The sequence below is a fragment of the Bos grunniens genome, chromosome 26 (assembly GCF_055505025.1).
Source record: "Bos grunniens cultivar Pamir isolate PY7600 chromosome 26, Bosgru_T2T1.0, whole genome shotgun sequence".
In the NCBI taxonomy this organism is placed as follows: domain Eukaryota; kingdom Metazoa; phylum Chordata; class Mammalia; order Artiodactyla; family Bovidae; genus Bos; species Bos grunniens.
The window spans coordinates 5,420,213-5,443,064 of record NC_141190.1 but is presented as its reverse complement, the minus strand read 5'-3'; the positions used below and the strand labels follow the sequence as shown (position 1 = coordinate 5,443,064).

Here is a 22,852-nt window from a genome sequence, read left to right as displayed (position 1 = left end):
AACTAAGATCATGGCATCCGGTCCCGTCACTTCATGGCAAATAGATGGGGAAACAGTGGAAAAGTGCCAGACTTTATTTTCTTTGGCTCCAAAGTCACTGCAGATGGTGACTGCAGCCATGAAATTAAAAGACGCTTACTCCTTGGAAGAAAAGTTATGACCAACCTAGACAGTATATTAAAAAGCAGAGACATTGCTTTGCAAACAAAGATTTGTCTAGGCAAAGCTATAGTTTTTCCTGTAGTCATGCATCGATGTGAGAGTTGGACTATAGAGGAAGGTGAGCACTGAAGAATTGATGCTTTTGAACTGTGGTGTTGGAGAAGACTGTTGAGAGTCCCTTGGACTGCAAGGATGTCCAACCAGTCTATCCTAAAGGAAATCAGTCCTGGATATTCATTGGAAGGACTGATGCTGAAGTGAAACTCCAATACTTTGGCCTACTGATGCGAAGAACTGACTCATTGGAAAAGACCCTGATGCTGGGAAAGATTGAAGGCAGGAGGAGAAGAGGATGAGAGAGGATGAGATGGTTGGATGGCATCACCAACTCAATGGACATGAGTTTGAGCAAGCTCTGGGAGTTAGCGATGGACAGGGAGCCCTTCTGTGGTGCAGCCCATGGGGTTGCAAGGAGTTGGACACAACTGAGCAACTGAACTGAACTAGAATGGCAAGCCTCAGTCAGGGTATGTGTTAATTTCTTCCTTCCTGTCATCCACAAGTGGACAGAGTTCTGAAGAAACATACTTTAACAGTCAGCCAGAGGGGCATGATTCTGTGAGGCAAACTGTTCTGTATGATTATAATAACAAAAGCAATGAAAGGCAAGTCAAATAATCAGTTCCTACTTGGAGTCAGATTTGGCTTCCTCCCTACAACAAAACCTTTGGTTAGCTTCTACAACTTTTGTGAGTGCAGTTATGCAAGAAATTGTGAGGGATACAAAGAATAATCCAACACAAAAACTGACATGGAGGAATTTAAAAGTATTAGATAAGTACAACATAGAACCAAGAGAGCCACAAGTAATATTCATCAGAGTGTGATGAATATTGACCTAGCTGCAACTTTCTGTCAGTGCCTCATAAGGAAGTTGTATTGACCTTGTCACTGAATACTTAGTGACAATCTTTATTTAAAGCCTCCAGTCCTCTGTGTCCACATGACCATAACACAATTTATTGAATCCTGATACCTGACATATCAAAGCACCTCAGTGTTTTTAATTAATTATTTATTAAATAAGTAGAAAATTTCGTCAAATGTATTGCAAGAAAGAACTGGTTTTTGTGTTTGTTTGACTCAAAAATAAGATCTATATGCCTAGTAGAACTTCAAAATAAATTTTATATTAAAAATAACTCACAGACACCTAACTCAATCATAATCCATCCTTTTTTACAAAACACAATTTAATAAAACTGCAAATATTTCAACTATGAAAATGTTCAGACAATAAACACCTCTAAACATCAAATGATAAGTAAGACTTCAATTCCTTCAACTCAACTGAAAGTCTTTCTTGCTATAAAATAGTTTAATTGCTCACTATTGTTTGATCAAACTAGAGATAAATGCTAATTTCTAATTCATTCACTATGTGCTCTATATCTAGGACTGTATTAAGTTAAATATTGGTTATGTGAAGTGGAGCCAGGAAAAATGTGAACTCTAACAAATACTGTAAAATTATATGAAACCTGTTTTATTAAGAATATGAGACAAAAATGCTGATGTTCAAGACAGAGGAGAAATATTGTATGACATCCGCTATATGTGAACTCAAAAAAAAAAAAAAAAAAAGCAACAAAAGATACAAATGAACTTATTTACATTACAAAACAGAAAGAGACTCACAGGCTTAGAAGACAAACTTATGTTGCCAGGGGGGAAAGGATAGTTGGGGAGCTTGAGGTAGTCCTGTACACACTAATGTATTGAAAATGGATAACCAACAAGGAGCTATTGTATAGTACAATATTATGTGGTAGCCTGGCTAGGGGAAGAGTTTAGTGGAGAATGGATACATGTATATGTATGGCTGAGTCCCTCCACCGTTTACCTGATACTATCACATTTAATTGGCTATGCCCCAATACAAAATAAAAAGTTCAAAGATTAAATAATGCTGATGTTTAGATTTATTTTTGGCAATATTATAGGAGCCTTGGAATAAAGAGACTTTTAACACTTACATATTTAATATTCAAGTAGTTTGAAGTTAACAAAAGGACTACAGGCATCCACCAGACTCACTCATAGATATAGATATATAGAGATATATATATAACATACTCTTTCATTACTTTATCAGGTATTTGCAGTAGAGAAAGAAAATTTTAAAAAAGCAAAATAATTAGAGTTGTCCTGAGTCTTTGACCCTAACTCAGTTATCTAAGACCTTGGAGGTGTGTGTCTTGCTTCCCTTCACTAATGAAAGATGGACTATCACCAACCAGAATTGTAAAACACATCCTAGTAACCTGACTCTGTTGGATTTCTTTATTCAATAATGAAAATAGCAGCAATAAGTTTTCCTTGGTCTAAATCCCTTTAGAAGTGTGTTCTTTCTTTTCTGAAACTCTCTTTTATTTTTTGAGACATTTACCTAAATTTCCTTAAATTTTATGTGTACTAATAAGCAGAAATAGTATCATTACATGCCTTTATTACTTGAAAATTTTGTAAATAGTTCTTAAACCTCTATCTTCCTCCACTTCAGTCGTACTCTCCAGAATATGCCCAAGAAACTGGCAGAAATAGAAACAATGGCTGTAAAATTAGCACTTATTCTACTTATCAGTGTGTGGTAGACATGAGGAAAGGTCAGGATAAGGGTTATTCTGAAAAGTAATTTTTATATCCGAATCTATATAATTTAAATGTTTTGAAGAAGATAAGGATATGTCACCTCATAATATGTCACATTGGCATACTGAGTATTTTACGTTAAAGTTTCTTAAGAAATAGCAGTGCAAGGAGGACATTCTGACAATATTTGTGTCCCTGAAAGCAAAGCAGGACATGAATCTTCCATGTGAAAAGAACTCTCCCTGTCCCAGGAGGATAGAAAGCATCATTATCACCAGAAATAGAGAATTTAGAGGCCAGGAGGCTGTGTAAAACTACCACATTACTTACTCACTAATTTGATATTCTCAGCCCATGCCCTTTTGCTTTGCAAATTCTTCACGAATTTGTAGTTTTCTTGTCTAAATGACAGCTCACTTTGGTCATTTCTTTCAGTCTCATTTTTTTTTTAAATAAGACTGCATCACATACATTATTAAATTTGTTTTTTCTCCTGTTAATCTGTGTTGTGTTCATTTAATTTTTAGGTCAGCCAAAGAACTGCAAAAAGTTCACCTCAATTAAGTAGTGAGGAGACCAGAAGGGGGCATTCCCACAGTCTGCAAGCACACATAGCTCATCACCTCTTCTATTCTGGCAGCAACTCAACCAATGAAAAGCCATGGTCTCTTTATTTACTATAACTCTCTCAACTTCTTTTTTCCCCCCTTCTCTCTTCCTTCCCTTGCTTTGTGGGGACTTGCATATGGCTCATCATGGGTTGTAGACCCCAAACTTCTTATCCCAAATAAACCTATTTTTGTTGGAGAAGTATTTGGCAGTCTATTTATTGTAGTTCAACAAATATGTATAATATAGTTTCTTGTTACAAAAGATAGCTAATGTTCCTTCTCAAGATATTTGGCAAAACGAATACAATTTTGTAAAGTTTAAAAATAAAAAAATAAAATAAATAAAAATATATAATAAAAAAATAAAAAATAAAATGGCAAAAAAAAAAGATTTTTTGATGTGAAAATGTGGACTAGCACTGATATTGATAGAATAATTCAAACAGTATTCTTGTTATGAGTCTTAATTAAATGTAAACCTTTTCTTTCTGACAATTATTTATGGGCTGTTGAGTAAAAAAAAAAAAAAAGAAAAGAGAAAAATAGTTGGCTTAAAACTATCTATGTATAGCAATGAGTCTGATTTTCTTGTTTGTTTGTTTTAGGGTAACATCAAAATTCTAATACAGAGTGTATCAGAAGTTTTAACAAAAGGAAACCCCTGATTTTTGTACTTCTCTGAAATTCCTTTCCTAGATTTTTTTTTCCTTTTCTCTAGAATTTATCATTGCCTCATTTTCTATTCATATTTAAAATAAATGGTATGGGTATTAATGTTGCAAAATTTCTAAATAAAATAAGTGACAAGTTTTTTTTTTTTTTTTAATGTTGGTCTCCCAAAACTCTTCCAATTTATTTAAGAATAATAACATGTTCATATACATAAAAAGAAACCTCACAACTACATGAAATTTGAATGATTCCTTTTGCAAATCAATCAAGTCTTTGTACTTTAAGCAAATTCAAGCCAATGTTGAGTAATGTTTATTAACTTATCATTAGACTTCTAGCCTCTTAGAAACCATCTACTTTGAAGTCCAAATTGATTGCTCATATTTCAACTCTCCTTATGACTCTAAGAGAATATATAGGATTTTAATGGACACAGTTTACATTGCACATTAGTTAACATCAATACAATAATAAAAAAGACTATAAAAGAATAATTTTAAATATATAAATATCATTATTCTACATAAATATAAGAATATAAGTTGTATACATATAGATAGATAGATCTATGATGATGTTTTTGTTTTAGTCTCAAAGTCATGTCCAACTCTGACTCTTTTGCAACCCCATGGACGATAGCCCACCAGGCCCCACTGTCCATGAGATTTCCCAGGCAAGAATATTGGAGTGGGTTGCCATTTCCTTCTCCAGGGGATCTTCCCAACCCAGGGATCAAACCCATGTCTCATGCATTGGCAGGCAGATTCTTTACCACTGACTCACTAGGAAAGCAAATATATATATATATATATATACATTTTATATATTTGGCAATAAACACTTAACAACCAGCTGAAACAAGAAGCCCTTACTGAGGCAGGAGATAGATGGACTCTAGGTTATACATTTACAACTAGCCTCCTGTTTATACTTTGAGATAGAAATGACAACAGGAACAGGATGAAAAGCCATACTTTGTCTCCTGTAGATACTGTTGCTGCTGCTGCTGCTAAGTCGCTTCACTCGTGTCTGACTCTGTGCGACCCCATAAACGGCAGCCCACCAGGCTCCCCCGTCCCTGAGATTCTCCAGGCAAGAACACTGGAGCGGGTTGCCATTGCCTTCTCCAATGCAGGAAAGTGAAAAGTGAAAGTGAAGTCGCTGAGTCTTGTCTGACTCTTAGCGACCCCGTGGACTGCGGCCCACCAGGCTCCTCCACTGTTAGGTAATAGTAATGTCAGGGGCGAAGAGGGGCTAAGCCTTGCTTGGGTAAAAGATAAGGAAGTCACATATTTCTCATCCTTGGGGTCAGGGAGACTTCCCAAATTACACTTGCACAGAAAGTTTCCTTAGATGAGGAGAGTGCTAGGCAATTATCAGTTTTGCTAACTTCCCAGAGCCCCTCACACTGAGATCCATCTTGACTACAAGCATGCTTGGCATATAGGGAGAGCCTTGAGACAAATCAGATATGGGGTCAAAGCAAGATGACTGGCCAGAGGAAAACAAAGACCTGGAAGACGGTAATACCCCCTTATAAATGACTTAAATTTCCCCTGAATACGACTTACTGAGCCTACCCACCCGTGTATCCACACATATTTCTCTTAATAAACGCTTTACCTGTTTCACTGTTTTCCAACTCTGTGTTGAAATTCCTTTCCAGAGGGTATAAGAACCAGGGTAGTGCTGCAATCCAGGTTCAATCCCTGGTTGAGGAAGTGAGATCCTGCTCCAAGCCGCCACAGCCACGGTCACCCCACAGGGCACCAGAGAACATGACTTGAATCGTTTGTCACTTTCTATTCTGTAAATATCTCCCACCACAGCCACAAATGAGGTCACTGAACTCGGCTTTGGAAAGAGAGGCTCAAAACTGACCCTCAAGTAAACATGAACCATCTTTCCAGCCCCAATAATCCACTGTATTAAATAAGTTATACATCTAAAATGTAGAGGAAATGAGCTTTCTTTATAACTTGTGGGAGTGTGATGTGTTGCAACAATTTGGAAGATAATATAACATTATTTTCTAAGATGAAAAATATATGTGCATATATATTAATATATGTATATATATATGGGCTTCCATGGTGGCTCAGGCAGTAAAGAATCTGCCGTATGTACATGCATATATACAATTTTTATCATAGTAATTTTATCTCTTAATTATCTGTTCATATACGACCAAGTACTGGTACTAAAGAAGTTTATGTAATACTGTAATGATATGAGAATATATTCCAAGTATTAGTTTAAGCACATTTTTGTTTGCCAACTTGCTAATCCTCACAAGAACCCTATGTGGTATGTTTCATTAATATTGCCCTTTTATTGCTTAGGAAACTGGCATACAGAGTATACACAAATTCACACAGCTAGGCAAGGGCAGAATTAGGATTTGAATTTGGACAATGTGGTTCTGAAGTTTATGGTTTTACCACTACACTACACTCCTTGCCTCTCATGAGAATCCTGAAATTAACTATCAATTTTATAGCAAAAAACAAAAAAACCTAAGTACAGTTGAATCAATCATAACATACCTAAATTTTGATATATTATATATTTTTTAAAGGATATAATCTGAAAACACAAAAAGTCATTTAATTTCCTGTATTTAGTATTCACATTCTGTATTGCATAATTTAAATTTATATAAACATTGCTATTACAGATAAAAGGCTTCCCTGGTGGCTCAGATGGTAAAGAATTTGCCTGCAATGTGGGAGACCTGGGTTCGATCCTTGGGTCAGAGAGGTCCTCTGGAGAAGGAAATGGCAACTCACTCCAGTAATTCTTGCCTGGAGAATTCGTATGGACAGAGGAGCCTGGCAGGCTACAGTCCATACGGTTATACTGACAGGACTAAGTGACTAACACTTTTACTTTCATTACAGATAAAATCAAATCGTCATTCAACTTCTCACCAATTCCATTCCTTCCTTTCAAAGCTCCATGTATATCCTGTTATTTCATAAGTTCATCCTTGAAATGCCAAAAATTTCTCAGCCTTTCCCAGTTATGAGTAGTCTAGCAAATTGGATTCAAATTGTCCCAGATGTCTTCGTAAATAGTTTAAAGTAGACAGCAAGTCAGACAATTTATTTTATATTTCTTTTTAAAAACTCATTTTAAATAACACAATAACAATTAGTTTTAAATACATTCCTTAGCAATCTGACTTTTCTATAAATTTTAGTAGAGATTTTGAGTCAGAAAGGAAAATTGTATCTTTTCTTCACATTTTCCTTTACATAGGGAAAAAAAATGTTTCAATGTTTTTGAGGAATTCTGAGGGGTCTTCTTTAATAGATTTTACTTTTTCCTATATCTGCAGTTTCTACTCTATTCTCTGCTACTGAGCCCTAAGACAAACCACACTGAATTGGAAAACAAAGCAAAACAAAACAAAATGTTTTGAATGAAAGTCTAGAAAACTGTCATCAAGAGCTAGTTCTCTAACTATAACTACCAGCACAAGTATACCATGCACACACACACACACACACACACACACACACACACACATTTATGTTCTTTCTACTGAAATATCTCTAAGAAAGAGAAAACATGGTCACTTAGTGACACTTGATTGCATATAAGCTTGTTAAGAACAACTGGTGGAGGATACTTTTTCTTTCCTTTCTAAAACATTGGAAAAACAACCAAGTTTCAAGAAGGATAGATTTTAAGGACAGAAGGAATTTGAGTCTTTGGTAATATACTTGAACTGTCAAATCAACCCTGGAATCACATAAATTTAAGAATTTTATTAAAATAATGATAATAATATTATACAAGCAACCGCTCTTCAGGTTTTGTTATTGCTGCCCACATATAAAGACCATGTTCATAGTAACTTACACATCTTGAGCAACTAGTAATAAAAGATAAATGATTCAATAAGTGATTCAATAAATGATTCAACAGTTCTCTACCTTTAGTGTACTTTGAAGTTCCCTGGGGAGCTAATAAAAATGCAAGTTTTCCACTTCTACCTTCTGAAATTTTTATTCAGAGGGTCTGAGGTTGGGTCTAGGAATCTGAAGTTTTAATGCACTCCCAAGGTGATTCTGGAGAAGAAAATGGCAACCCACATCATTATCCTTGCCTGGAGAATTCCATGGACAGAGGACCCTGGTGGCTGAAGTCCACGGGGTCACAAAAGAGAGCCAGACACAACTGAGCGACTAACACTAAAGGTGGTTCTGCTGCGGTTGTTCAGTCAATCAAGCTTTAAGAAATACTTCAGCATGAGCTAAAAACAAATCAGTGAAGTGTTTGAGTGAGTCCAAGACTGAAGAATACAGTGAGTGGGAATAATCTTCCCCATTCTATTCCACCCCATTCCTCATCCAGAAGAATATAATACGCAAATTACACGGAGGGCTACCTTGTTGAGGCTGTAAATTTATAGTGAGCGCATACATTCTAGGTGAGTTCTGTATTTCATAAATTCAGAGGGGAGAAATAACAGAAATTGATAACTCACATTAGCTTGGATGATGACAAAGTAGCGAGTCTTATCTTCATAGTTGAGCCTCTTCCTTAACACTACATTTCCAGTCAACATGAGGGGAATTTCAAAAGTGTCGTTGGAAGTCTGCAAACAAGATATACATCTGAGATCATTTGAAAATAAGATAAATTAGAGAGTCTGATATTTCAGCTTAGTCCCCTTGAAAGTTATAGACAACATGTTCATCATCTAAAAACAGAATGTGAATGTCAGCTTCAGGTTTAATGTTCTTATTTCTGAAAATTTGTCATTCTAATCAGTAGGTCTTACTTTGATAATGATATCTAGGAAACTTACTTCTTGTGATAGTTTTTCACATATTATTAGAGTTACACATAAACATCCCCGGAATATATCTAAAGCTAAGCCCAGATGTCTGAAGATCTTTCCTATTACCACATTATCTTTTCACAATTGTTTTAATCACCAAAGAGTTCAATGATTGCAATTTATGATTTATCATAATAGTCCTTTATGACATTGCAGTCCATTCTATATTCTCATATTTTCAAGTACTGTATTAAAGATATACAACTATTAACTTGAAACTGTGCTTTTGTGAAAAAGAATGTGGTATAGGTTGTTTTTGTTTGTTTTTCCAAGCCTCAAATCTGCTGCCCTTACCCTAACAGGGACTGTGTTTCTTCTTGGTAACATGCAGTTCATAAGGGCAACCTCCAAAATGCCTCCAACCAGTGCTGCTCTGGTATTAGCAACCGTCAGAGTAAGAAAATACAGTCATTCCTCAAGAGGATATAATTTATAAGATCTGTCTCTTATCCTTCAAGGGATTTTACATCACGTTTGTGTTTGAGTGCCATTCTGAAGACTGATAAACTAGTCTATCACTTACGACAGCAAATCAGCCTACTTTTAGCACTGGAGCTTTTTTGGTGACTGTTTCGTGTAGTGGCAGGTGGGTGTGTGATTGTGGATACCACATGAAATACTCAGATACGTATTTCAGAAAAAGGAGTGGTGGGAGGGGGCAAGACAAGCAGGAGGAAGAAAGGATAAGAAAGGAAGGAAAGAGAAAGAAAGTATATGCATGTGTGTGTGTGGGGAGGGAGGTGTTGGTGTGTCCGTGTGTCTTTACATCCTCAGCTGACATGAGGGGAGTTACTTAGGAACTGAAATTTAATGTGAGAACAGTTGAGTCAAATCTAATCTCCCATTTCAAGTTCATTCAGGGGAATGTAGGCAAATTAACCTTCAATATCTAGAGTCATGCTCTCGCCCTCCCTGACTCTTTACCTCCCTCCCTCCCTGACTCTCTCTCTTTCTGGTACATACACACATTCAGCACACAATTGATACATATTTTTTAATGATTTACTCTTGTGCTCATGCAATTGACTTTACAAGTCTTCTTGGATACAGTCATTTAAAGACGTAACATTTTAAAATACAAATATATTTTAAAAAATGTACCAAGTGAGATATTTACAACTAAAAACAGACATTCGGCATTTTCCCTGCATTTTTGCCTATTTAAACACTGTGTGATGTGCTTAGTTGCATCTGACTTTCGCCACCCCATGACTGTAGAACACCAGGCTCCTCTGTACGTGGAATTTTCCAGGCAAGGATATTGGAGTGGGTAGTCATTTCCTACTCCAGAGGATATTCCCAACCCAGGAATCAAACTCACATCTCTTGCATCTCCTGTATTGGCAGGTGGATTCTTTACCATTGTGCCGCCTGGGGAGCCCTGTAGGACTCTAAACTAAGCCAGGGAATGTAAAAATGGTTTAATCTAAATATCTAAGTTAGTTATAGGGGACACTTCAGTTAATATTTGCCATATACACTATAAAACACAACTCAGTGTGTTGTTACAGGCCTATTAACTGTCTAAGACAATTACTACAGAGCCATATATCAATTGTTAGTATAGTTATGAAATAAATGGTGGGTTTCTTACCAAAAAGTCATCTCATTCTTGGTGTCAGAACTCCAATAGTTCAGGTAACTGGTAGCTTTGTGCTTTAGGGGACGCTATCCTTCTAAGCAGGGATTGCCAGGTGGTTCAGTGGTAAAGAATCCGCCTGTCAATGCAGGAGACACGGGTTTGGATCCCTGGGTCAGGAAGGTTGCCTGGAGAAGGAAACAGCAATCCACTCCAGTATTCTTGCCTGGGAAATCTCATGGACAGAGGAGCCTTGTGGGTTACAGTCCATGGGGTTGCAAAGAGTCAGACAGGACTGAGTGACTGAGCAGGGACACATATGCCCCTAAGTAGAGTGAGTTTTGACAAATCTACTCCAACCATGGACATTCCACACCTTGCCAGTGACTGTTTTGGAATGTGCATGAGATCTATTTCTAGATAATCTGAAGCACTTTCCTTAATTGTAAACAGAGAGAGACACACAGGGGAATTTTTTTCCCCTTTTCTGCTTATAGATGCTTCTATAAGGATATAAAACTTGGAAATGTCAGCAGTCATTTTGGAACTACTGATACAGTTAATCTAGAAGTAAACAAAATGCTGAAAATGGAAGAGCAGAAAATAGATAAAAGTCATTTCTGTGATATCTCTGAGTTGCTTAACAAATCCTGATACCACCCCTTCTCTGAACGACCTGTTATGAGAGATAATCCATGACTTTGTCGGCAAAGTCACTTTAAATTGTTTTCTATTATTTGCAGCTGAAAGCACTTTGATACATTATCTCCTGTCCATGTGTCCTCATCTTGTAGTCCCCTCTCTTTTCCATTTATGCCATGACTCTTTACAGGTGACACTTGCTTTTAATTTTCTCCTGCCTAAAGATCCTATCCCTCATTTCTCTGAGTTATAAATTCTATAAATCCTACTCAGTAAAATCTTCTTTGTCATCCAATTTAGGATTAAGTCTTTGATCTTATGATATATTGTTTTTTCCAAACAACATTTGTTATTTGTGTATTTTCTGTTTTCCCTTACAGATTTCTCAAGGATCTCAGTCTATGATCTGGAGATACTTACCTTGATGTTTCTAGTCAAGTAACGTAATGGAAGTTTGTGATTCTGTTTTAGTTGACAATCTTTATTAATAGAATTTTTATTAACATTACAATTAGTAATTAGGGATTTTATTGCTAACTAGGGATTGTTGTTATTGTTCTTAAGAGCACTTTTTGGATGGAACATCCATCTTCACTGCAGCATGCCAAGTCTTTTTAATTGCGACATATGGACTCTAGTTCTCTGATCAGGGATCAAACTTGGGCCCCCTCCATTGGGAATGTGAGTCTTAGTCACTGGGCCACCAGGGAAGTTCTTAAGCTCCTGTAACACATTTTTGATTAAACCTAATTCTTATTTTCAAATTACTCTTTTATAGACATCTGAGATTTTCCATGTGCTAGTAGTTCCATCAATATTTATGTTCCAAGAAACTAAGGAGACTATCGGCTTTAAGATCAATGCTGTTTATAAATTATTGTATATGAAAAGCCTTTGTGTTAAAATTAGCTAACTTATTAAGAAGCAATTATTTATGAAGTGTGCATTCTGTCTTAAAAAAATAGAATAATAATCATGAGAAAAAGCAGAAGCAAAATGTAGGTAAATGCTTGTGATGCTCTTTATTTTCTCTCTAACAAAAAGAATATTGGGAAAAAAAAGAAGAATATTGGATTAGATCAACTCAAATAAATGCCCTGCTCTAATGACATGTCTAGAGTTCTACCTAAGGAGGAACAAAAATGAGCAAATTTAGTAAGAAAATATATATATTTTTTAATTGCTATATGATAAGGCGATGTGACAATGTTTATCAAACTTTAGAGTATATAAGGATCGTAGAAATGTATCACTTAGATTCAGATTCTGAGTATCTATTCCTCCAAATTCCAGAATTCTCAAACATTCTGTATTTCTAACAAAACTCTTGGGTAATTCTCAAGTAGAAGGTTTAGATTTTACTTTGAGAAAAAGTAAACTAGAAGATAGAAAAGATCAAGTTAAGTATATAAGAGTATTGTCATTTGTGAACTCAACTCAATAGTGAGCTCCTGTAATACATTTTCAAAATATTTATTTATTTGACCACACCAGGTCTTCATTGAGGTATGTAGAATCTTTTTAGTTGTATCACATGGACTCTAGTTCTCTGATCAGGAATCAGACTTGGGCCCCTTGCATTGGGAGTGTGAGTCTTAGGCACTGGACAACCAGGGAAGTCCCTAAGCTCCTATAACACAATTTTAAGATGGACAATTATTTCATTTTTCTTTATATTGGAGTTAGTTATGTTAAATTGGGATGGACTTTTAAATATAATAATAATAAATAATAATATTTATTATTACTTAAAGTCTTTCTTTGTGTTAAACTTTGAACCCAGGTCTTTTCACTGAGTCTGTGACATTTTAAATTTACAACATATATGTACTTTTGAAGTCAAACAGAAACTTCTAAATGGAATTTCATAGGAAATTGGTTAGAACAAAGTGACACAAACTACATTATAATTTTTCCTGTGTCCCTAAATGCGCATATGCATATTTGTGTCTGTTTCTGTAGCAGGTAGGAATGAGTTTGTAGGAAACAGAGAAACAGTGATTAGAGTGCTGGTATTTTACTAGGAGCAAATTGCTGCTGCTGCTGCCGCATCGCTTCAGTCGTGTCCAACTCCATGGACTGCAGCCTACCAGGCTCCTCCGTCCATGGGATTTTCCAGGCAACAGTACTGGAGTGGGGTGCCATTGCCTTCTCCAGGAGCAAATTAGTGTTGCTGTATTTCCCAATGAAACATATCCGTGCCTTGTTCCTGTCATTAGATCACCAGGAAATAGGATCCTATAACTTTTCAATAACTCTGATACAGATATATGTGTGTGTGATCATGCATATCAACAGTATCTCAGTCTTAGACTTTGTCAAAGAACTGTTTGAGTTGGGAGGGGAAAAAAGTCTATACCCTCCTTCCCTCTACCATTCATTGGCCTCTCCTTTCATCCTTAGTGATTTGTTTCATCAACAAAGGAGAGGAGTGTAGGAGCACTGCTGCTGCTGCTGCTAAGTCGCTTCAGTCGTGTCCGACTCTGTGCGACCCCATAGACGGCAGCCCACCAGGCTCCCCCGTCCCTGGGATCCTCTAGACAAGAACACTGGAGTGGGTTGCCATTTTCTTCTCTAATGCATGACAGTGAAAAGTGAAAGTGAAGTCACTCAGTCGTGTCAGACTCCTAGTGACCTCATGGACTGTAGCCTACCAGGCTCCTCCGTCCACGGGATTTTCCAGGCAAGAGTACTGGAGTAGGGTGCCATTTCCTTCTCCAATGCATGACAGTGAAAAGTGAAAGTGAAGTCACTCAGTCGTGTCAAACTCCTAGTGACCTCATGGACTGCAGCCTACCAGGCTCCTCCATCTACAGGATTTTCCAGGCCAGAGTACTGGAGTGGGCCGCCGGTGCCTTGTCAGGTGTAGGAGCACGGTCGTATCCTTCTCCTTAAGCCCCCTACATTTTTTGGAAGTAAGTCCCTGACCCACTTTCTGTTAATTTTGGACACTACTCTGTAAAGCACAAACTAGCACAGGTTTCCTTGGGTGATGAGAATTTGAATGCTGACCTCTACCTGCCTAGTGCTATTCAATAGATATTCCAATGATGACTAAGCCTCTTAGTATCCACAGGCCCCAAGCATCTGGTCTCCATTAGGAAAGGTCCACTCACAACTTCCTGGCAGTTTAGTATCTCAGTAACTGCCAGACAAGTGGCAAATCACCATTGAGTAAATGGGCATATATGGCAGTTTAAATTATTTTCTCACTGCTGAAAGTATGAGAAAAATTGTAGGAGGCATATATAATGCCCACCCTCAACACACATATTCACACTGACTTAAGCAAAGAAGGAGACAGAATGTTGACTCTATCAATTCCATGTTTCTCTGAGTGCACTTCATTCCCCTATGACCCTCTTTATTAACCTGTGGGAAGCTGACTAAGTACCAATAGAGATAAGATAACACCTCTCCCCTAGCCATTTAAGGAGGTGTTGAGCTCCAGAGATGTAGATGATCTGGAAACAGAGAATGACATACTTTGAATTATCTGTTCTCAGCTGAGAACTCTGGTCATCCATCATTTTTTAATAATCAGGAAAGATTCTGTTTGGCTTCTCATATTCATGCTACATTTATAAATATTGTTTTTTATATTCTCCATTCAACTGTAAGGACTAGAAATTCAATTTGAAAGCAGAGAGATTTGGTTTTGGGACCTGCACACACAGAGACACACACACTCATGTACATGTATATTTCCTGGTGATCTAATGACAGGACCAAGGCACAAATGAGTTTCACTGGGAAGTACAGCAATACTAATTTGCTCCTAGTAAAATACCAGAATTCTGGTGATTGTTTCTCTGTTTCCAAAAAACTCATTCCTCCCTGCTACAGAAACACACACAAATATGCATATGCATATTTAGTGATACAGGAAAAATTACAATATACTTTATTTCCTTGTCTTAGGAAACTGTATTTAGAAGTTTCTGTTTAACTTCAAAAGCACATGTATATTGTAAATTTAAAATGTCACAGACTCACAGTGAAAAGACCTGGGTTCAAATTTTAACACAAAGACTTTAAGCAATAACCTAATGGTGATTGCAGCCATGAAATTAAAAGACACTTACTCCTTGGAAGGAAAGTTATGACCAATCTAGATAGCATATTAAAAAGCAGAGATATTACTTTGCCAACAAATGTCCCTCTAGTCAAGGTTATAATTTTTCCAGTGGTCATGTATGGATGTGAGAGTTGGACTGTAAAGAAAGCTGAGTGCCGAAGAATTGATACCTTTGAACTGTGGTGTTGGAGAAGACTCTTGAGAGTCCCCTGGGCTGCAAGGAGGTCCAACCAGTCCATCCTAAAGGAGATCAGTCCTGGGTGTTCATTGGAAGGACTGATGCTAAAGCTGAAACTCCAATACTTTGGCCACCTCATGAGAAGAGTTGACTCATTGGAAAAGACCCTGATGCTGGGAGGGATTGAGGGCAGGAGGAGAAGGGGACAACAGAGGATGAGATGGCTGGATGACATCACCAATTCGATGGACATGAATCTCAGTGAACTCCAGGAGTTGGTGATGGACAGGGAGGCCTGGCATGCTGTGATTCATGGGGTTGCAAGAGTTGGACATGACTAAGCGACTGAACTGACCTGAACTGAATTAAACATGAATATTCATTATTAAAAAAAATAATAATATGACTATGGTGCCATGCGACTATCCCATATAATATATTCTATAAAAAAATGTATCAAAGTGTAAGGTAATGTTTTTAGTAAACTATCTAACAGTAAGCAATATTGTTTTTGCTTAGCTCAGATATTTTAGTAATATCTGAAATTTGGACTTTGACCTATATGCAAAACTGCTTCGAGATAATGATTTATCAGACATCTTTTGCATTTACAAAATGATTTTTTTTCTTTTTTTTAATAAAAAATAAAAAAAGAATACGCATATATATATATATATATATATATATATATATGTATAACCGAGTCACTTTGCTGTACAGCAGAAATTAACACAGCATTGTAAATCAACTATACTTCAATAAAATCAAAAAGGCAAAAAAAAAAAAAAGTAATTTTATCTTCCTGATTCACGAAATTCAAAAGAATTACACCCCTTTACATTACAGAATAAATGATGGCTTTTCTTTTTTCCTATTCAGTTCCTTCAAAATTTAAAGAGAATCAAGCACATTACAAAAGAAGGTCAATCTACTGAGGAGGAGATGATGAAAGACCACTCTACTACCTCCAAGAAAGAAGTAGCCCAGGCATTTTATTGAAATGTCTTAAGTGCTTTTCTGAGTGGCAGTGGGATTTAATGAAAATGCTGTGCTGCTTTCAGTCCACTGGACCCTGCTGTAAGGGATATGTCATCAGCTCTCTCCTTACTACTTTTGGGAAAGCACTTGAAATGCAGAATGAAGGTCAGTGAAGTCTGGCATAAAATAATAAAAGACCAAGAGAAGAAAACTAATATGATAATCTATTGTATGAACAGTCGTATCAATCTGTTAATAATAAGATTTATCAATAAACTATCAGAATGATACCTAACATAATTGCAGTTTTCTGAGTAAGATAAACTCTCTAAAATTAAAAATTCCATAGAACATTTGAAGACAAATTCTTCTCTTTTTTTTCTGAATTTTTCTTTTCACTTTTAAAAATACAATTAGTTCAATAAGGTATCACTTCACATCACTCAGAATAGTCATCATCAAAATATCTACAAACAGGAAGTGCTGGAGAGAATATGGGAAAAAAAGGAACCCTCCTACACTGTTGGTGGGAATGTAAATCGGTACAAGCACTATGGAGAACAGTGTGGAGGTTCCTTAAAAAACTAAAATAAATATGATCCAGCAATCCCACTCCTGGGCATATATATGGAGAAAACCATATTTTGAAAAGATACATGCACTCCAATGTTCATTGAAGCACTATTTACAATAGCCAGGACATGGAAGCAACCTAAATGTCCATCAACAGGGGAATGGATAAAGAAGATATGATACCTATATACAGTGGAATATTATTCAGCTATTAAAAGGAACCAAAGTGTGTAATTTGCACAGACATGGATCAACCTACAGACTGTTATATAGAGTGAAGTAAGTCATAAAGAGAAGAACAAATATTGTGTATTAATGCATATACTTAGAATCAATAAAAATGGTATGTACTGAGCTTAGTTGTGTCTGACTCTGTGCAACCCCATGGATTGTAGCTGGCCAGGCTCCTATGTCCCTGGAGATTCTCCAGGCAAGAATAATGGAGTGGGTTGCCATGCCCTTCTCCAGGGATCTTCCCAACCTAGGGATCAAACCCAGAGATAGAACCCAAGTCTCCCACATTGCAGGCAGATTGTTTACCATCTGAGCCACCATGGAAGCCCAAGAATACTGGAGTGGGTAGCATATCCCTTCTCCAGAGAATCTTCCCCACCCAGCTGAGCTACCAGGGAAGCCCAGAAAATGGCATGAGTGAGTGAGTGAAGTCGCTCAGTTGTGTCTGACTCTTTGCGACCCCATAGAGTGTAGCCTACCAGTCTCCTCTGTCCATGGGATTTTCCAGGCAATAGTATTGGAGTGGATTGCCATCTCCTTCTCCAGGGGATCTTCCCAACCCAGGGCTTGAACCTGGGTCTCTCGCATTGTAGACAGATGCTTTACTGTTTTATAAATACGACTTCCCTGGTGGCTCAGACAGTAAAAAATATGACAACCGTGGTCCTGATTTCCAATAAGCCAATGATTAATCAGCTAGAGTTGAATTGCTTTCCCATAAACAAACTTCTATCATACAGACAATATGTGTATATCCACTTTACCTCCATCATGTCACTCATTTACATTATCCAAGTCATCCTTGTAGAAATTTACAAATGTATCTTCTGTTCTACTATAATGCAAAGTATTTTTTTTTGCATTTTTATTGGCGTATAGTTGCTTTACACTGCTATGTCAGTTTGTGCTGTATAGCAAAGTGACCCAGTCAGATGTACACATACATCCCCTCTCTTTCGGATTTCCTTCCCAGTTAGGTCACCACAGAGCATCAAATGGAGTTCACTTTGCTGTACAGTAGGTTCCTCGTTAGTTATGCATTTTATACATAGTAGTGTATTTATGTCAATCCCAATCTCTTAATTCGTTCCCCTCCCCTTGGTATCCATATGTTTGTTCTCTCCAATATTCTTGCCTAGAGAATCCCATGGACAGAGGAGCCTGGGGAGCTATAGTCCATGGGGTCACAGTCAGACACACTGAGCAACTAACATCCTCAATTTTAAATAAACTAATTTTAATTATATAAAATTTATTTTAAAAATTATATTGTGTTTGCAAAAGCCAGAAGGGTCCACAATTTGAGGTTACATATTTTCCCAGGTGGAACTAGTGTTAAAGAATCTGCCTCCAATGCAGGAGACATAAGAGATGTGGGTTCGATCCCTGGATTGGTAAGGTCCCCTGGAGAAGAGCATGGCAACCTACTCCCATTCTTGCCAGGAGAATCCCTTGGACAGAGGAGCCTGATGGGCCACAGTTCACTGACTTGCAGAGTCTGACATGACCAAAGTGGCTTAGCGTGCACACATTTGTAATACATACAAACGTGTATGTATTACAAACACATACATATGTATTACATTTCTTGGTTTGATACTAAGAAATAAGCTGGATAATATAATTATGCTTTTAATTATAAGCAGAATTTCTAGAGATTTAATAATTTAATAATATGAATATCATAAGATAGTGCTCAAGATATTTTACACGAGAAGAAAGTGGTGTTGATCATTAAGTCTCTATGATGATTAAAGTTGGATTCACTCTATAAGAATGTGATTTGGTTAATGCTTACTCTTTCAAAACACACACTCTAAGTTAAGTGCTGTCATGACATCTTAATCTTTTGCCTCACCAATTAACCATGATCAGAGAATTTCTTTCTTTATTCCATAGTAGTGCTAGCTTGTTAAAGAACATTTTTTCTTTTTTTCCAATTTGGAAACTGCATGTGACTGACTTATTCTATCTGTAGGTAGCAAAAGTATATGATATTATATTTCATGCTGAGTCCACAAATCCTTGAAAAGGGGAAGCATTCAGAAGGAATTATTGCATAGCTAACAAGGTATTTCAGCCTCACGAAAGTTCTAAGAGATATTTCCCAAGTAATTCATTTTTTTTCTCACACTATATCAAACCTTGGATAAGTTTCTTTCTTTTATGCAACATAATAAATATTTCCTTAAAATACATGACCTGACCATCCTCTACTTTGTGGGAGTTTCATTTTTACAAACTGAGGAGTAAAGATTAGAAAATGACCCTCATAAAATATAAGCTAAAAACATGACACATGCATACAATTGATTATTCTAAAAATCTAAATAGTAAGAAAATAAATGGTTTCGAAATATTCTGTATAGTCAACTACATGTTTCTATCTTTTAAAAAATGTTTCTCTTGCCCTCTTCTGTTCCTTTTATCTTTTCCATTCTACCTCTGTGTAACACCTTATATCATTACTGTCTTTTTCTGTCACATTCTCATTCTCTCTCCATCTCTTGGAATCATTGTGTCTGCCTATAAACATGTGGAGGCATAGTTTTTAGGGGAAAAACAAAATCCCCCTAAATCGTCCCTTTTCCCTGCTATACTCATGGGCTTTTTGTGTTTTGCTTTTGCTCTCCAATTTTTTTTATTTTTTTTTATTTTAACACAAGTGCCGGAACTATTTTATTAGAGCACAGCAGAGGAAGAGTGGAGCACACACTACTCAGAAAGCAAGTCCTGACTCTCCAGCTTAGACATAGCTGAGTGTTAGATGGCACCACTGATTCAATGGACACGAACCTGGGCAAATTCCAGGAGACAGTGAGGGACAGGGGGCCTGGGGTGCTGCAATCCATGAGGTTACAAAGAGAGGGACGTGACTTGATGACTGAACAACAGCAATAACAGCCAGGCAAGTCATGTCACCTGGGAACCTGTGTTCTCTCCTATACAATAGAAACACTGTTACTAACTGATTTGTGACGATAAAATGAGAAACTGAATTCATTATTGACAATCGATTTGTGAGGCAGATCTTCCTGAGAGTTGTTAGTATCTGTAAGCTCAACAGTTTTTTTGTTTAGAGCTTTTATAAGAGATATATAATTTCAAAACAAAGACATGTTAGTGTCACCACTTTTTATATTCCTAATATTAAACATAAAGGAGAAACATTAATTAAACATCACTTAAGTGATTGTAAAACTACTTTGAGGAGCCCTTTGTGTTCTGAGAAGCTGCCTTGGGGAAAAGAGGAAGAGAAAGATAGCAGGCACGACTTTCAGGTCTAGTTTCAAGAAAACAATTCTTCTTTTTTTGTATTATATATCCTATATCTTAGAAAGAACTTAGCCTAGAGAACAAAATAGAAGCCCCATTGTCTAAAGCAAAAAAAAAAAAAAACCAAAAACACACACAAAATAAAAAAAGCTTTTTTTTGAAAATTAGAGTCTTTGTCCTCTTTTCTACCTCAGGTTTCACTGGTGGAGAGGGGTAGTGATGGTATTAATTTGCAAGTTCCATAAAACATACGTATTACATTGGTAATAACACATGAAGTGATTTATTTAGAATGCTTAGGAGTCAACCAACATAATAGAGATTTAATAAAAATGACTTATTATACCTATGAAGACATTTTAAAACTTTTACCAACAAAACCCATCCAAAACTAGCCTATAAATGTAGCAAAAGTATATCGTAAAATGTAATTTGGGATAGTTATTAATAATAGTACAATTACTAACATGGTTCTAGGAATTGAGCAATAGAAGAATATAATAAATATCAGCTTAAATAAATATTAATTTTACTACTTATAGTGAAGTTACATTTCAAGTCGATATTTACATACTGGATCGTCTGGATTATATTGAATAACATATTCTATCTGTCCATTTGGGCCATCATCTATGTCTGTAGCTCCATTGTCTCCTGAAAATCCTGTGAAGATTGTGGTGCCAACTGGAGTGAGCTGGAAAGAATACAAAAGACAAACTGTCAATTCTCATTTGATCAACAGCACACCAGAAATGTTCCAGCACAAAAAACACAATCATTAATCACACAAAGGAAAAAAGTAGGCAGCAGCCCACAAACACAGACTCGAAGTGTTTCAAAAGAACCCTTGGAAAACTTAGGCAGGAGTCCCTGAAAGTCTGGAAATTTCCAACATTAGTCCTTGCTTTGCATAAAGAAACAGAAGCCCCTGATTCAGTGTAAAGCACATTTGGACCAGTTTATAAACATTAGCATCTTAAACTTGTGGAGAAAATGCATCTGTTGTTCCTATTTAAAAACACTTTGGTGCATCAGATTATCTATAAGCTAGGATTTATATTGTATGAAGGAATTATCAAGAATCACTTTATTTTAAAATTAGAAAAGAAATCAGAGAGATCAATTAAATCCAGGTTGGTAATTACATGCAGGTTGCAAATTTGAGGAAGAAAGTTGGAAACTATGGATTCCTTGTCTATCAAAAGAGAGAGAAAGCTGGGATTTTCTTTAGTGATTGTAGTACTGGTTGAGTAGAAAGCCATTGTCTGATAGAATTGGAGAGATAGTAATATCTTTTCATTTTGAATTAAACCAACAATAAAACATTATGTGTCATATAAGACCATGATTTCACAGTTGGCCTGAATATCTAGCTTTATCTCTTATTAATCTCCATCAGAGAATCACCGTTGTTTTCTCTTGTAAGTCTTTTCACAATGTATTCCTACATCCAGAGTCTCCAGTTCTCAAGTTTTAGATAGAATCCTTCTCATTAGTTATTTTCCAAGTTAATTAGGTATCATCTTCTTCTAAACCATTCCTGACATAGCATTTCCCTACTCCGTGTCAGTACATGGCACCTTTTTCATTACTCTTATATTTTACACTTTACTTTCTTAATTATTGCACTGTCACAATGAATAAATGAACTTAGTCAATAAACACAGGACCTGTGCCTCTAAAGAAAATAGATTTTTACATTTTGTTCTGAGATATGTTTTGTTAGCTTTTAAATAGGGTTCTTTCATGGAGAAATGGCTTCATAGAGGGAGAGAAAAGAAGAATCATCTCATTTACTTCCATTTGCAGGGATTACAAACCTAGATATCTAGGGATCCATCAGGCAATGTAAAGGAGTGAAGCACATCTCATGGGAATGTGGCGACTAAAGAACACATCCTTCTCTAAAAGGATATCGGCTACTTGGCCTCAGGAAATTCTCATAATGGAATATGGAACCAATGCTATTCGGTTGGTCAAAAAGTTCATTCAGATTTTTCCAATGATGTTGTGGATGTTATGGAAAAGACGTTGTAGAAAAACCCTAATGAACTTTTTGGCTAACCCAATAGTACATCTTTTAATATTCTGATTTTATAAGAAATCTCTTGGTTCTAAAGTTGACAATAGCTTTTAAAGAATTATAGTATGAATTTAATGCCCCCCACACCCCCATTACATCCAGTGGCACAGCAACCACAGTAGTTTTGATCTCTGATTTAGAAAAAGGATACAATTGCAATTAAAAGTGATTTTAAAACTATGCTTTGGGGAACCCATGGTTTGGGGAACTGTAAGTACAAAGTAGTGTATTTATAAAGTCAGTCCTCCTGGCAAGTAGCTTTTAAAGGTAAACTTTTACTTT

At 36.5% G+C, this 22,852-nt stretch overlaps 1 protein-coding gene across 1 annotated transcript in view; it reads right to left on the bottom strand.

The window, feature by feature from the left end:
- Nucleotides 1-22,852, bottom strand: part of LOC147343960 (protocadherin-15-like) — a 1,781,617-nt gene that overhangs the window by 484,698 nt on the left and 1,274,067 nt on the right. The window contains exons 9-10 of the mRNA XM_086377653.1: nt 21,062-21,181; nt 8,593-8,703 (exon numbers count right to left, since the gene is read on the bottom strand). Coding sequence (XP_086233779.1) covers nt 8,593-8,703; nt 21,062-21,181 — 231 coding nt within the window. The remainder of the gene's footprint in view (nt 1-8,592; nt 8,704-21,061; nt 21,182-22,852) is intronic.